The sequence below is a fragment of the Crotalus tigris genome, unplaced genomic scaffold (genome assembly GCF_016545835.1).
Source record: "Crotalus tigris isolate CLP2741 ecotype Arizona unplaced genomic scaffold, ASM1654583v1 scf7180000017663.5292952, whole genome shotgun sequence".
Classification (NCBI taxonomy): Eukaryota; Metazoa; Chordata; class Lepidosauria; order Squamata; family Viperidae; genus Crotalus; species Crotalus tigris.
In genome coordinates, this window is record NW_024096550.1 from 2,732,012 (window position 1) to 2,748,561 (window position 16,550).

At 39.1% G+C, this 16,550-nt stretch overlaps 1 protein-coding gene across 3 annotated transcripts in view; it reads right to left on the minus strand.

Moving 5' to 3' along the window:
• Nucleotides 1-250: 250 nt before the first annotated feature.
• Nucleotides 251-16,550, minus strand: part of PANK1 (pantothenate kinase 1) — a 62,814-nt gene continuing 46,514 nt past the window's right edge. For 2 of the 3 annotated variants that reach the window (XM_039335968.1, XM_039335969.1), the window contains exons 4-7: nt 13,648-13,824; nt 11,568-11,691; nt 5,736-5,861; nt 251-1,788 (exon numbers count right to left, since the gene is read on the minus strand). In XM_039335968.1, the coding sequence (XP_039191902.1) occupies nt 1,729-1,788; nt 5,736-5,861; nt 11,568-11,691; nt 13,648-13,824 (487 nt within the window). In that variant the 3' untranslated portion in view covers nt 251-1,728. Of the gene's footprint in view, nt 1,789-5,735; nt 5,862-11,567; nt 11,751-13,647; nt 13,825-16,550 lie in introns of those variants that run through there. The other variant, XM_039335970.1, reaches the window with a different exon arrangement.

The following is a 16,550-nucleotide window of genomic DNA, read 5'->3' on the forward strand; positions in this document are numbered from 1 at the left end:
TTTTCAGTGCCACTGTAACTTCAAATAATCACTAAACAAATAGTTGTTAAGTTGAGGACTACCTATAATTAAGTCTATGAATCTTGCTTAATTTGAAGCCTGCTTATTTGTGCGTTGAGTGAAAACTCTGTATTGCTTTATGATTACTTTGTTTTCTTGTCTATCCATAGTATTCTCAGAAATTTTCTCCTAGACCAATGTTCAGAAGTGTAATTATTCTAATTTAAGACCACAACTACACTACAAATCATCACAGTAATAATGTACTTTTATTCCAGCCAGATAAGTGAATATATTTTAATGTATTTAAAGTTTCAAGATAAAGAAATCAAATATCTTCCCAAAAAAATCCAATTTTACTAGAGGATATTTACTCAGTAAAACTATATTGTTCCTTAATGGCCCCTTGTAGAATGTCATAACAGAACAAAAAATAAGAGATTAATACAATAAATAATAATGTGTTTATAATTTTAATACAACCAATCATTGGCTAATTTCAGTATGACTTTTTAACTGTGGACAAAAAAATGACATATTTGACATATTCAATATATATTAAACATGTAGCATAGCAAATCTTCCAATTTGTGTATTTATTTACCATAAAAATTACTGTCCTTCAAAGCTGACTTCTTGCAAATGAAGATGAAGTAAGCCTGTTTCTGGATTGTACAGTATACACTAGTACCTCACTTTTTCTTTTTTTCTTTTTGCAATAAAAAAAAATTACACAGAGACAGTTTGAATATGTAGTCCAGAGGAATTTTAACTACTGTTCTGGAGAAAGATCATTCAATTACGCAACATGTTTAATATCTCATCCAGAAGTGTCCATTACAAGTCGCAATGACAACAAAAGGAAGACAGTCATGAAGCCACTGTCCCAATGAAGGGTTTATTCAATGATATCATGATGCATGTTCATAAGTTGCATAATTTGTATGATGATATCATCTTACGTGTCATTTACTGATCTTCCAGACAACTCTGACCATTCTTTTATTCAATAATCACATGTGTTTGGCTAACAGAACTAGACATAAGGATTTCCAAAATACAGTGAATGAGTACTGAATAGATGAATTTTCCTAAGTTGTAAATATAATAATAAAAAATGAGGTATTCTCTTTCTTTTCAGTAGATTTGATGACACATCTCACAGTACTATTTACTACTGCTGACATGAACAGCTAAACAAAGGTAGTTAATTTATGAGAGATGAACATAGTTTAATAGAATGAAGGCAGCAAGATTCATTATTTTAGTGTTCACACTAAATGCCAGCTTTGCAGTTTCATTTGAAACCAACAGCGATCATGAAACGTCATGAAAGATTTAAAAAAAAATCTCCTAGAGCGATTACTAAATGAATCATTATCACACTAGATCAGTAAACCCCAGAAGAAAATAATAACAATAATAATAATAATACCAGTGTCGTATAATTTAGGTCCTTTTTCTACTCAGTGGCTATTTTTTAGACACAATCTATAAAAATTGGCCACACTGCACATTTATCTTAAAAATGTTGTATCCCCATAAAAATGCCTGGTACAAAGTTAATGTCCATCCCTAAATTTAAAAGATCAGCTAAAATAAGTTTAAATTATTATAGTATTTACAAATCCAGCAGGTAGAACAGCTATCGTAGCTTCTTTCCCATCTTCCTAGCAGCTTTCATCCTTCAAGCAGCTTTGACGGCTCCCTCAGCTTCTAGAAGCTTTCTCATTTATCGTCAGTCATTTTGAGCAGTTCTAGAAGAGCCCCCACAGCACCAAAATAACCCTTCAAAACGATTGAAAAGGAGGAGTTAGCAAAAACAAATCCAAACTAAATTATTGCAATATTTAACAAATTTAACTCTGGGAATATTTTTTAAGGCTGTGAAACAAAATACACAAAATCACAGAGAAAAAAAATAGTATTAGCTCATTTGTATGCATCCAGCCAATTAGTAAATATTAGATGTGAGAAATAGGTATACAGAACCCAAAGAGGTTATTCTTTTTTTTAAAAAAAAAAACTCTTATTTTTAAACAAAGTATTAGCTGATTCATTAAAAAAATTAACTATTCATATTTTTTACCAAATTTTCCATCTATGACCACTAACACTCAACCAAAAACAGCAGCACAAGCTTGTTCACAAATTTAACATGTTTCAAAAGATAATCTTCTTCAGAATAATTCAAGCAGTGTGTGGTAAAAGTTAAAATTCTCCATATATACTAGGGCTGTGCAAAATCTTTCAGAAGGTCATTCTGTGGTTCTGCTGAGGAACTCACTGTTACCACAGTGCATCCCCTCAAGGACTTAGCAAGGCTGTTCCACACATCGGCTGAACTTACACAAAACACACTTCTGCCAAGACTGCCACACAATGTCATCTGTGCATCATTTCACAGTTCTAGTACAAACAAGCTGCTGTTATTTATATGGTACAGGATATATCAATTAATTACTCTGATAATGACTTCTAATAGATTTCAGTTAGTTATTTATTTACTTGTGAAATTTACTGGCCACCTATCTTACTTCAAGATAACTCTGGATGGCTTATAATTGTAAACAAAGGAAAGGTAGAAAATTAGCAATGCAATCCTACCCATCCATCTCAGAAGTTCCACAGAATAAAAACAAACTTGTTTTAAAACAAGCAGATTAATTGCAGCCTTACTGCTTTCTAATAGGAGTTTATTTCTAAAGTCCAGTGGTGGCGAACCTATGGCATGCGTGCCAGAGGCGGAAAGCGGAGCCTTCTCTGTGGGCATGCGGCATTGCCCCAGCACACGTGGTCTCTAAAAGTTCGCCAACACTGGCCTAAGGCCAGCTAGCTTGGAACCGCTGTTGGGGAGGTGCCCCTCCCCCCACAGCAGTGCAGACGTGCCTCGCTTACGGGAGGGCAGGGCGGGGCCTTGCGGAGTAGGAGCTTGTCCCTCCATGATAAGCTGCAGTTGTGCTTGGCAGGCAATCTGTAGGAACTGGTCATGTAGTTCTGGTTTGCCCCACTGTGCCTCCCAGTCCAGTGGCGCCTCCAAACGGCCGCTACTTCCAGTGGGTCTTCTCCTTCCTGGTGCTGGTTGAGGACGGGACAGTGCTGGCAGCAGCAAACTTGGCTGTGTCCCAGCCATGGGAGAGGTTGCAGGAGAGGCAGCGGTGGCCAGCGGTCATGGTCGTGTGGCCTGGTGGGCGCAGGATGCCAATCTCCACCCAAGCCCTGACATAGGAATGGATGGAAAATATCTGGTGGCAAGAAGGGAAATCAAAAGAAATGGTGGACAGTGCCCTGAAAGCAGAGCGTGAAAGGGTGCTGTGCGAGGGGTGGGTTGGGGCGGCGGGAGGACACTCCGTGCGAGGGATGGGTCGGCTGCGTTGGGGTGGGGAAAGTTGTGGCTGATGGCGGGGTGCTTCTCATTCTCACTGCGCTTTCCCCCCTGACCTTTAAATCATTTTTTAAAACACAAGAGTTATATCACGGAAAAGCTAACCCATGGCTGAATGGAATACGATGGCCTCCTTGAACTTACCATCTTACTGCCTGCCAATAACAACCCCACAAAACCCCCACCCAATTGGTGGGATTCATTCCATAGAACTGGTACCTAATTTATTTTGAGTTTGGAGAACCGGCCCAGAAATGGCCAGACTAGCGTGCATTCGCGTGCCTCCAATCCCTTCCTTCCTTGCTGCAACCTGGCTTTGCAGCAAGCAAGGCGGTTGGATGTACATGAATGCACACTAGTCAAAAAAACCGGGTTTTTCCCCTGCTCCTGACAAGTGAAAATACTCCACCTTACCTGAGACCGGCTTTTTCTCTCCACTTGATGTTCGCTGCCAGACTGTTTTACTTGATGCAGCAGAATGGGAAGGATCCACATTCTGCAGCAAGTAATCTTTAAAGAGAATTTTAAAAGTATGGCAGAGAAAATCCTGACCCTTACATGGGATCAGGTTTTTTTTCTCCACTCCCTTTGGCTGCCAGACAGTCTGGGAGCAAAATGCCAAGGAGAGAGGAGAAAAGTCTCCTTACATGGGATATGGGGGGGGGGGAGGTTCTCTGCTCTCCAAGGCTTTTTGCTGCTAGCAAGTAAACTTTAAAGTTTAAAAAGTATGGCAGAGAAAATAATCCACCTTACGTGGGATCAGGTTTTTTTTTCTCCGCTTCCCTTGCATACCTCAGTACCTACCACAGCTGCCAGTCACTCGTGCAGGTCTATTAGGCCACTGCCCAGAGCTGCATGCCTGCCCAGCATCAAGGAGGTGAAGCTGTCAACTAGGAAGCCCGACTTAGAGGTGGTAGAGCACACCCAGGGCCAACAGGCAAAAGACCACAACGAGCGGGGAAAGCCAGATCACCATCGGTGTCATGGCCGCCCAAGCCAGCAGAGATGGGGGGAGGCACACAAGCCTAGCTGGGACTGGGAGGCCATGAGCATGGGTGTGCTCTACCACCTCTTCTAGAGCTTGCTAGCCAGCCATTTCACCTCCTTTGTACTGGGCAGGCCAGGTGCTCCAGGCAGTGGTGGTAGCCTAATGGACCTGCAAGAGGTGCTGGTGCTGGCGGCCCAAGGCAGGGCTAAGGTGTGTCGGGTGTGCAAGGGGAACAGGCTCCATTTGCGGGCCAAGGGCAAGATCTGCGAGGGGGCCAAGGAGATGGCCAGCAGCAACCTGCTCTCCAACTGCAAGCAAAAACAGATGGGACGGAGTAGGTGCATCCTGTGCCTCCCCCCTGCCTGCTGCTGGAGGGCTGGCCCGGTAGTGGCAGAGGGCTGCGGAGCCCCGGAGTGCACTGGTCGAGAGGCGAGCAGGCTGTGGCTGCTGATGGCCACTGTTGGCCCCCATGCGCTCGCTGTGTGCAGGGACCGATGGTATCAGGCAGCAGCTGTTCCAGCCCGCCTTGCCTTGTGGTAATGGCACCCCTACCCTGCCCCCTGCCTTTCCTCACCTCACCCCACAGAACAAGCCTCCTGCCCACTGTCCTACCCATCAGAGACCCCCTGGATCTCCCCCAATCCTGCCCAGACCCCACAGGTGTCCCTCCTCATGAGCAACATTGAGGTGGCCATGCCCACCCTGGCCATGCCCACCCAGTCTGCCATGACTACTGCAGCCATGCCCACCCAGTGGTCACGCCCACCCAGACTGCCACGCCACTGTAGCTGCACCCGAGTGGGCCATGCTTACCTGGCACCCAGTGGGTTTTGGGTTGCAGTTTGGGTACTTGGTCTCTAAAAGTTTCGCCATCACTGGTATAGTCTCTGCTGGATCAAATACTCTTACATTAACAGAAGGACCCAAGGAGATGAAGCCTAATGTTCTTTCTTGTCTAATATCCCTAGACGCCCTCACAACTTTACTAAAACAAATGCTTTATGCAGATATTTTCTTATAAAACCTATATTAATTAGTTTTCCCATTCATGATTTAGAGCAGAGTTGGGGAATTATTGCCCTTTTATGACTTATGGACTTCAGCTCCCAGTATTCCTGAACCAGCCATGCTGGTTCAGGAATACTGGGAGTTGAAGTCCACAAGTCATAAAGGAGCCTTAGCTCCCCCCCCCTCTGATTTTGAGTGAAAATTACCAATAATGATAGCTATGACAGTAAGTGATCGATGTTGTAAGCCACCCAGAGTCGCCTTGTAATGAGATGAATAGCAAGCAAACTTAATACATAAATAAATTCATTACCATATTAAAAATATAATGCTTTCTTTTTTAATGGTTTTTACCTCATGTTCCAAAAAGAGAGCTTTCAGTTGTCCCTTTGACCAATAGTCCATGGCATAGGCTAGCACCTTCATGGCAACTGTGTTGATTCTCAGGAAGTTGCCTACAAACACCACTCGATCAATATTCTGTGAAATTTAAGTAAAATAGGTGAGTTATGTGCAGTTAAAAGGATCTTATTTTCAACATTATACATTGAAAAATGTTCAAAGGTGGTTAAAGTTGAAATATTCCTTTGGTGTTTTGACAATAAGACCTCAGATGGACAATCCAAAATGGATGAACTTGTTTATGTAACATAACTGATACTAAGTAATGTTTTTCTGTAAACCAAGCAACATGAAAAAGATGAGCCGAGGTGGCGCAGCAGTTAGAATGCAGTACTGCAGGCCACTTTAGCTGACTGTGTTCAGCAGGTCAGCGGTTCAAATCTCACTGGCTCAAGGTTGACTCAGCCTTCCATCCTTCCGAGGTAGGTAAAATCACACACACACACACACACACACACACACACACACACACACACACACATAAATACATACATACATTGCTTACTGGTGTACACCGCTTAGAGAGTGCTTGCACTTAAAGCGGTATATAAGTCTCATAAATAAATAAATAAATTTAAAAAGCAATAATATTGTTATTACATAAAGTTTATCAAAGACTCATTTTATTCACTGACACATAGCAAATATATTATTTACCATCACATAATCTTACATTTAAAAAAAATAGCCAATCTCTATAGATTAGGTGAATAATCTCCAGCATATCAATGAACTGTGAAGAGTAACTATTCAGGATTAACAGCACTTGTTTCTATATAACTATGCATAGAGCTGACTATTTTTTCATTGATAAATGTTCTACTATAGGTCATCTGAAAAGAATTCTGATCATATATATCCAGTGAGCACTTAATTTTGATTCCTAAATATAGTGGGTCATCTAAACAATATGTGAGTAATTTAGTACATTCTAGAAAATGTTTATCAAAACAATTTTTTTAGCCATATCTGTACTGAAGGAGTAGAATCTGCAGCTGAAATGAGGAGGAAATGTTAAGAGTCTGGATAGCCTGGGGGAGTTGGTGAAGGATACATGACTTCTCCCCCCCCCCCAAATATCCCTTGGGTGCTTAACTAGTTGTTCTCAAGAGAGTGCAGTTAATCTGGTGAGATTCTTGTAAATAGGCAAGTAGCAATGAATAAGCTTGGTATGTCTTTGTTTTTTGCACCTGACAGCTAAAGTACCATATTTTCCGGTGTAAAAGACGACTTTCTAAACCCTGAAAATCTTCTCAAAAAGTCGGGGGGGGGGGTCGTCTTATACGCCGGGTAGCTGTTCTCTGAATTTAAAACCAATCTGCCCCCTAGTGGCCAGTCCTATTTTTTTTTTTTTTTACAGAAATAAGCACTAACACAGTGTTTCTCAACCTTGACAATTTTAAAGCATGTGGACTTCAACTCCCAGAATACCAGAGCCAGCAGGACAAAACATTCTAAAATCCCATTTAAATTTTTACATTTTTCTTTACAAATGTAAACCCAGCAAACACACTGTTTACCAACTATTAAGTGATTTATGTTTTAAAAAATCAATAAAATATATGGGGAAAAAAATACCAGCTGAGTTCAGGAAGCATTAGGGAAGCAGTGGTGGGCAACACTCGCTTTCTAGCAGCAAAGGAATGGAGCTCCTATTGTGCTCATCTATAAACAGAAATTCAATATTGTACCGTATTTTCCGGTGTATAAGACGACTTTCTAAACCCTGAAAAGTTGGGGGTCATCTTATATGCCCAGTTGTCTTATACGCTGGAATGTACGGTACTTTATCAAATTCAATATACTATTCTCATTTCTGAAGTAATGCATTTCCCCAAGTATTAAAGAAATGTTATAAATATTGTGCGAAGGTCTGAGTTTTACCAAGCCACAGAGGCTTTGTGCAATTCACTGAAACTAGAGATAATTTTGTTCTCATCACGGAGAATTAAACTTAATTTTGTTGCTGGCAGTGATGCTAATCACTGAAATGACCAGAAAATGTCTGACGGTAAAGAAAGAATAGAATCTCCAGTCATTTACTAGAATTTCAATATACTACCACCATCACTACACATACACACAAAACCCTGTGATAGCCTTCCTCCATATGCCTTCCAGACTCCAATTCTCCATATTCTTTACAATGGCCATAAGAACCGAGAGATTTTGAAAGGTGCACAGGTTGGAACAGACTAGCTAGGAATTAGTTCTATCACTGCTTATAACAAAGATATGAATTTATACCACAAAAAACAAAGGAAAAAAAGACAGCAATGTACACATTCTGGACAGAAAGGACTGCTGGTTTGAAAAAGGGGTCAAAGAGGCCATCTCCATTAAGTTTGAACAGTCCTCTTGCAAAATAGGAGGGATACGCCACCACCTATCTTCTGTTTACAACACAGTCCTTTCGGTAGTTCCAAGAAGGTTCCACACTCATTTGCCCTATTCAGGTGACCCTGAGGGCACAGATAAACCTCCAAGTGGTCTCAATGACTCTCAGAAAGAGTGCTAACAACCAGATGACTGCAAGGAATATAAATCCTTCCATCCTCACCATTCAGTCAGAACTGAAGAAGCTTCTTGGATGAGAAATGAAATGTCTTCAAGGAAAAACAAAGTCCAGTTGCCTTTTGAAAAAGCACCTTTGGGTTCATCTCTATTTACTCTTGTGTATTTTACACATCAAAAATATTTTTATTCTCTTCTGCCTCTAATAAGGCTATTCTGAAATTCACCAATATTTGAAAGAATAATTCACTACCAACTGCAGTGAAATCCTTATTTTGATAATACTTTTTCACCTTTAAAAAAGGAAAAATTAATTATCACTCAAGCTTGTAGCTAAACAAGCATCAGCTTCTTTTAGTAATTATTGCATGTTATTTTTGCTCTGAAATGTTGGAGGTGCTAACATGACAAAGGTTAGTGTTAATCATGCATATTTTAAGCTTGTCTTTCTTGTCAACTAAGTGTGTCCTCTGTGATCCAGTTTAGCCCGGGTTTACTATAAAGTCAGTAAAAATATTGCTTCAGAAACTTTCTTGAAATAAGTTATTACTAATACTTCTAAACACGTTACTATAGTGTTTACTATACATTAAAAAATCAGAGTTACCATTTTTGGTCCAATGAATCTAATGAGGTATTACTAGGTGGATTCATTATTTGGATGCACTAGAAAAACAACTACAAACTCAAAACAGTCCCTGAGTTCGGATCACAGTTAAAAGTTTCTTGAAGTGAAATTACTATGGAATTAAGATGCTGCACAGACAGTTCTCACAATTTTCACAATGTGGACTCCAACTATGTATTGTAAGGCATAGGTTTAATTTAGATTTCTCCCAATATTTTTGGAAAATCAATGCTCAAATCACGTGCTCATTTGCACTCCCCTCAGTTATTTTATACAGTCTCATTTTGATCACTAAATCCAGTCAATCATGGTCCACCATAAGAACAAGCTATTGTCTGCCACAAATGCAAAATCAGCAAAATTCCATCTGTCCTACAAAACTAGAAATTATTCTTTGATAAGGCTCCCAATTTGCTAACTTAAATACTATATTAAACTTGCTAATAGTTTATTATGCAGACAGCTGTTAAGCAAGAAGTCAAAGGCAGAATTCAAAAGACTGCATTAAATGAGCAAAAATCTCATGAATTCCAGACTTTTGCAAAAATCTGCTGGGATCCAAAGAATGCATATCTAAAATTGCAGTCAATTTCTGCTCCCCAAACAGAAATGAGATAGTAACAGAAATATATAATTTGTCTGAAATATAAAGAATCCCATTCACATATATTCTCACAAGCCTTCATAACAATAATCATCTTTCAAAACTAAAGAGGTCATATTAAGAGTTCTCACTAGGTCTCTTTATATGAAATGAAAACTGTGTTGCTTATTGCAGTTAACTCTCTATGCTTTGATAGCCCTGTACAATGCTGCTTGAACTCCATGCCACAAGGCAACACTGTAAAGAAGCTGAAAGCAAAGAGGAAGATCGGGACCATTTATTATTGCAGAGGCTTCCACTGATATTCCTACGTAAAATATTCAGGAATATTAAAAGTTTATGTTCATTTAAGTTCTATGTTTTTTGTTGTTTTTAACCCTGTATTCAGCTCTTGGAAGTAGGGGGAGGGGGGGGGAGGGGAGGAGTATTTTATTGTAAAATTTTATAAACTTTCAATAAAAAAAAAAAGCTTATGGTCACCAATACATAGAAGCAACAGACATAGGTCCTCAGCATCATATACTAATATCTTACACCTGCACTTCACCTAACCTATTCAAAACCATCAAACTATTTGACAATATGCCAGATGTTGCTCTGTATCTTCCTTCCTCTTGTCATATATTCCCTTACTACCTTTGACTTGAAAAATGTCATAGAGAGGCTCTATATTGAATCTACACGCTGCTAGGTTTTACCAGTGGGCAGTAAGATAAATCGCTATTATTCACAGCATCTATTTTAAACTTAAAAGTTACCGTCTGGGATACCTTACGCCAGTGGTTCTCAACCTTTCTAATGCCGCGACCCCATAATACAGTTCCCCATGTTGTGGTGACCCCTAACCACTTATACATCACCGGGTGCCAGGGGCGTGGCCAAAGAAAAGGGGGAAAAAATGGCGGACAGCCTTGTTTGGCGACCCCCGTGAAATGGTCATTCGACCCCAAATGGGGTCCCGACCCACAGGTTGAGAACCACTGCCTTATGCCAATGGCAATTTGTTTCAAGAATTACTGATCTTTATAGTTGAACCAAATCTGATCTCCCACATTCAAGTTCAACATTCTAGCAATGATACCATACTGATAATTTGTAAGTGCTAGTGATATCTCTGAGGAGAAAACCAGGCTCCAACTTTCGTCTCTTGCAGCTACCATCAGGCTCCTTGGGACAAGTCCCCTCTAGGCACAAGGAGCAGGGAAAACCTGTTTTGAGCTAGTCCTCACTGAGGAAGATCTGAGGACTTGGGAGGAAGGAAAGCAGTCTCAGCTGATGAAGTTTCCAATCACTGATGTAGAGTTAACCACACATACCTTTAAAATGCTCTGATACAGTCATGATCAAATCAGACTGTATCACTTGTATAAACAGGTATTCTTATGGCTTTACCTTTAAAAGATTGTGTAGTTTTTCTCTGCTATAGCTAAAGTCAGAAGTTATATAGCTCTTGCTAATTGTTATGACTAAAACAAAGTTTCTAAAATGTAGATAGGAAAGAATTCAGACCATTGGACCAAACAACGTATGCAAATCATACTGATTATACTTCCTCAATAACAACTGAACACTACCATTAACTTGATGGGGTCCATATGTAAATATTGGAGGCTTCAAATAAAACAGCACATCTAAAAAGTAAATCTTGAGCAAATACTGTACAGAATTCCACTTACCGGCCCAAGGAATTAGAAGTCTCAGGAACAGTGATCATTCTACTTAGGTGAAGTTCTTAACAACTTAGCAAAGACATACTATCTATAAAAATTATCATTTTAATTTTTTTAAAAAAAGAAAAACAGTAGGGCCAGTTCATATCATGGAATAACATGCTTTAAAGCAGGGATATCCAACCTTGGCAGCATGTGTGGTTGAGGAATTCTGGGAGTTGAAGTCCGTAAGTCTTAAAGTTGCCAAGGCTGGATACCCCTGTTTTAAAGGACTGTTCAATATTTTCATTGGTGGGAGAAGGTATATAAGCCAAAACCCCAAACCTTCTTAATAACCCAAAATAAGCTTGCTATTAAAATGAACTCACCTCATTCAAGGCGCACATCCGAGCAATGGAGCCAATGTTATTGGTGATGGTGACTAATGTTGCTCTTGCCAGATCCTCTTTGCTGATAGTCTCTCGCTTTTCTTTGCTCATCATGTTGCCGAAACTGTGTGATAATACTAGAGGATGTGATCTTTCTTATATTTTTCAGAAAGGCCAAGGTTTCTAAAAATATGTTTTAAAGAATTTGTCTGGGATATACAGAGTCATTCATTCAGGAAGCAAAACACACACTCACATACAAATATAGAGAATTGATTGAGTCCAACTACAGGTAATCTTCACTATCAATAAATATAACTTTATCAAGCATATAAAAGTTATCACAGAAGAATCAATGTTGCATTTGTAAAGCTGAGTCCTAGCTCACTAACCTTCTAGCGTTCTCAGAGAGGAACTTTAAAAAGGATATTGTAAAATAATCAAGGATACAGAAAAGTCAAGTGAAAATAATTTAGGATTTGAAGAGTACTAGTGAGGAAAGCTTACAACATGGGGGATTTTTAGTTTAAGAAAAAAAGTGATTCAACAGAAGACCATGACAGAAAGAAACTAACATGGAAAAAATTCTCAGAACACAGAATTTGATGTTTTAAAAATATTACTTTACACGGTGCATTGTCAAGTTTTGAAATGTATTACTGCAAGATACATCTGACTGGTTTCTAAAAGAAATTGGACCAGCACTTGAAGGATATAGCACTTGCACAATTATCTTGCTTTTACTCTTCTAAAACCAGCAAGGCCATTGTACTAAGGAGCCTTGAATCTGATCAAGCACAGTTTTTAAGTTCTTATGAACGAATTTGGATGAAGTGTGTTTATTCCAATCCTCTCAGATAAAATATAGATCAGCAAGCTAAGCTATGTTGGGTTTACTGTACACAGATTGGGTTCCTAATCACATAACAATAATCACAAATAAGCTGTAGGGGTCCTGATAAATAAATAAATCTGGAAAGTAGGTGTGCCAGACCTATAGTAAATCATTCTTGCAGTTTGGCAATTAGAGTAATAGCACTGATAAACTGAATTATGCATAATACAGTTTACTATTTTCCAGATGCTGGTTGATTTTCTGATTTCATTTTACAATGCTACTGTGAAAATCCATTATATTTCATTTTATATTTAACAATTCTTATGACAGAAGATAATTAGCTGTAGACCAGGGGTGTTAAACTACTGGCCCGCAAGCTGGTTTCATCATACTGAAGCTGCGCCCACCCCACTGCTGGCAATGCAAAGAGTCGCGATACATCGCGACGTCACGTGACATGGCAAGTTTGACACCCGTGCTGTAGACCATCTAGAGCAGCAGACCCCAACCTTTTGGGTATCAGGGACCAGTTCTGGGATAGAGGTTTTTCTGCAGACTGGAGGGGGCACGGTTTTGTGTGCTGCCTGCATCCTGCAGATGGGAGTTCATTTGTTTGTGTGGACTGGTTTCTTGCATGCCATGGACCAGTGTCGGTCCATGGACCAGGGGTTGAGGACCCCTGATCTAGAGCCTTAAAATGCTTGCTTTTAACTTCTAGAGCAGACATGTCAAATCTGCGACATCACGTGACGTTGTGCGACGTATCCGGACTGTTTTGCCATTGCCGGCAATGGGGTGGGCACGGCTTCCGTGTGATGTGTCCAGCCCGCGGGCTGGCAGTTTAACACCCGGTCTAGAGCATGTTGCAAAATTTAGCATTTTACTGAATGTTTACAATGCACAAAATGCAATTGAAGCATTGAAAAATTATCTCACAACCCACAAAAATCCCATTGTCCCTCTAATATGGCCTTGCCCACTTTGTGTCTTCATCCTGTTATTCATTGCAACCTTCAGTGTCAAACTACTCACTGCTATAACAAAGAAGTATGGCCATCAGGCTGCAAAAGACTTCCTATACTTGTTACAGGACAATAACAGCTGATTGTTATTGCTGAAGCTGACTAAGACGGAATGCGGAGATGGTAATTAGATTAACATGAAGCAATATGCTATTGTTGAAAAATACACCTTTAAATAGAAGGCACAGAATTTGCATTCTTGTGACTTGTCCATGCGTACCTTGATGCAACAGCAGATCCTTGAAGACCAAACCGTTCATAATCTCCTCCATAAATATCCTTCACCAGCTTATCAACATTGGTGCTGTCTCCTTTAGCTGCCATTTCTAGAGCTTCCTCAAAGGTCTCACAACCAGTCAGCAAACAACACAGACCCAGGAATGTACCACCACCAAGACTATAAGGCAAAAATGATAATTTCCATCATTGTGACATTGGGTATTTTACAAAATAATCCAGGGCCCCCTACACTCAGCTAGGCACTGAGGCTACTTGCAGACTTAAGGAAAACAGTAGGCAATAAGATTGATGATTGTATAGACTTAATTTGTGCAGTGTTTCCTACCTCAATGAAAGCAGGCAATATGAAACATAAAAAAAAAAAAAACGCAGAACCTTACAGCCAAAGCTTTATTCTTCGGTTTAAAAAAACCCTCATCTCTCTATATTAAAATTAGATAGCATATTTACTGTACTAAATGAACATCTACTAAAATGTAGCACAGGAGGGATTTTCAATGACAGAATGGAATGAGACCTGCTTTTATTATCCAAGCAGCTTGTTTGAATGATTCCTAGCTGGAAAGTGGGTCTGGCTAAGAGTATCCAAAAAGAAAAGACATATTTTTTCTTTGGCAAAGTATCTGTAGAACCTGTGCTTAGGCCAGTTATGTCTGTATGTAAGTTGCTAGTCTCTCAAAACTTACATGACTGCTGGTTGTGAGAATGCTAAGCAGAAGACTTTAATCAGTATCTTTATACAAGCGTTTTAAAGCTTTATTAAACACAACAGGAAATTGAATCCATGTTGATATTTCTATTATACAGAGGAGGCTATTATAGATAATATATAAGGGATATTGTTATACTTAGCAAAAAAAAGGGAAAGAAATATGGGAAAGAAATAAGACCAGTCAATAAAAGCAAGCAATAGGTAAAATGTTTGATTATTGTTTTGCTTTTAACATTCAGGGTTTTTTCCTCTGTATGTTTTCAGGAGCCACAAATTAGCTTTCCTATATTTTTGCTCAACTATGCATATTTAATAGTAAAAAAACCATCATGTTTTTTGTCATAAATCCCACAGATACAAATCTGAATAGGCTAGTTAACTGAATATATTTTATCACTAAAATTACCTATAGAAAAATATATATCAATATGTAACGGACATGGAATTGGTCTGATTTTACAGTTTTAATTCTTATAACATTCCTGTTCATTTTCTTCATTTGTGTTCATGGCCTAGCAAATAAAACATTCAGGAAACATTCACAGTTTGCTGACGTGGCTGCCATGGACGTCTGGGAGACAAGCTCCGTCTTCCACGTCCAGTTTCACATCGCTGTGAGACCCTGGAAAGGGCTGAAAGTCGCCCTGTAGGGGCAACCAGCAAGGAGGGAATCCCCACTTGATCGCAGGAGGGCGGTAGCCCTTCCGCTCGATCCGGGGCAGCCCTCCAAACCGGCGGACGAAAGACCGGCCATAGCAATATGGCTCATCACTAGGCTGCAGACAGCCAAAGTCACACTTACACCAGTCAACTACAAAGCACCGCAGATGAGACTGGGTGAGATCGACCTCTCTTAAATCCTAACTATTTTTTTTTACTTGCAAAAGCTGCTTAAAGTATTTTCCCCCCTGTGGATAGGGGAGATTTTACCCCTCCCTCCAGAAACAGCGGCGGCTGACTATCCAGGGGAATTTAAAACATTGCAAGAATAATTTGATCCTAATTGGAATTTTACTTTTTAAAGTTTGTGGACTAAAAGAATTTTAATCCTTATTGAAGACCTGGGTTTTTACTTATAAAAAAGAAGCAAAATTGAAAAGATTAAAAGAATTTGGGATTTAAAAGAAACATTTAAATAATAGAGGCGAAATCTTATGGCTAAATCTGACATTGCAACTTGTTATTTCTTAAAAGAGACTTGCCCAGCAGCCCAGACAAATTGATAAGCGCTATGTTACCTTGAGACATCAGTTGTGAGAAGCCCAGCTACGTTCCATACGCAGTGACAAAAAAACAATTTTTTTTCCTCTATTCTCTGATTGTCACTTAATACACTACAAAGAAAATATGGATGAAGGCCAGGAACAGATTCTTCTTATGTTGAAAGCAATTCATCAAACTATTCTAACAGCCACTGATGAAATAAGAGATTACAGAAAAGAACAAGATGCCAGCCCAGAGATACGAACCCAAACTTTGATTATAACTGAAAAATCAACTATGCAGAATACAACAGAAAAAGTGGAACAACTGAACATTATGACAAAAGACTCAACTGATCAACAAATGGAAATGGAAAATCCAGAAAAGGGACAGACAATATGGAAAAAAAAAAAAACTTTCTACATAAATCAGAAGAAACCTGAGGATCAAGAAGAACAGACTGAAGAGAAGATAAATGGTTCAGGACAACTATGCCGAGATGGAAAAATAGAGAGACGATTTGTTAGTCTTCTCAAAAAAATAGAGACTGGAAAGTTTTTTCTACGTCAAACAACATACATAACAATACAGAGATTTATTTGATGACTCAAAAGCACGGACATGGAAGACGATTTGGCAAAGAAAGAAAGCTAGAATAAGACTGAAGAAAATTGTGGTTTTGACTTACTAGTGAGAATTAAAATAGAATATACTCAAATAGATTAAATGTGTATTCTGAATATTAGATATTGCAATGAGTGGAGATAAAGTAAGCTTTCATTTAAAAATTGGAAGTATAAATATTAACAGTTAAATTTGAATGTTGATTTGCTTATAAAGGTTAAATGTAAAGGTAATTAAGGTAGACATAAGTTAAAATGTATCGATGAATATCATAAATATGTTATTTAGTGGCAAAAATAAAAATTATTAGCTTAAATATGAAATAGTAGATATTAAGAGAAAAA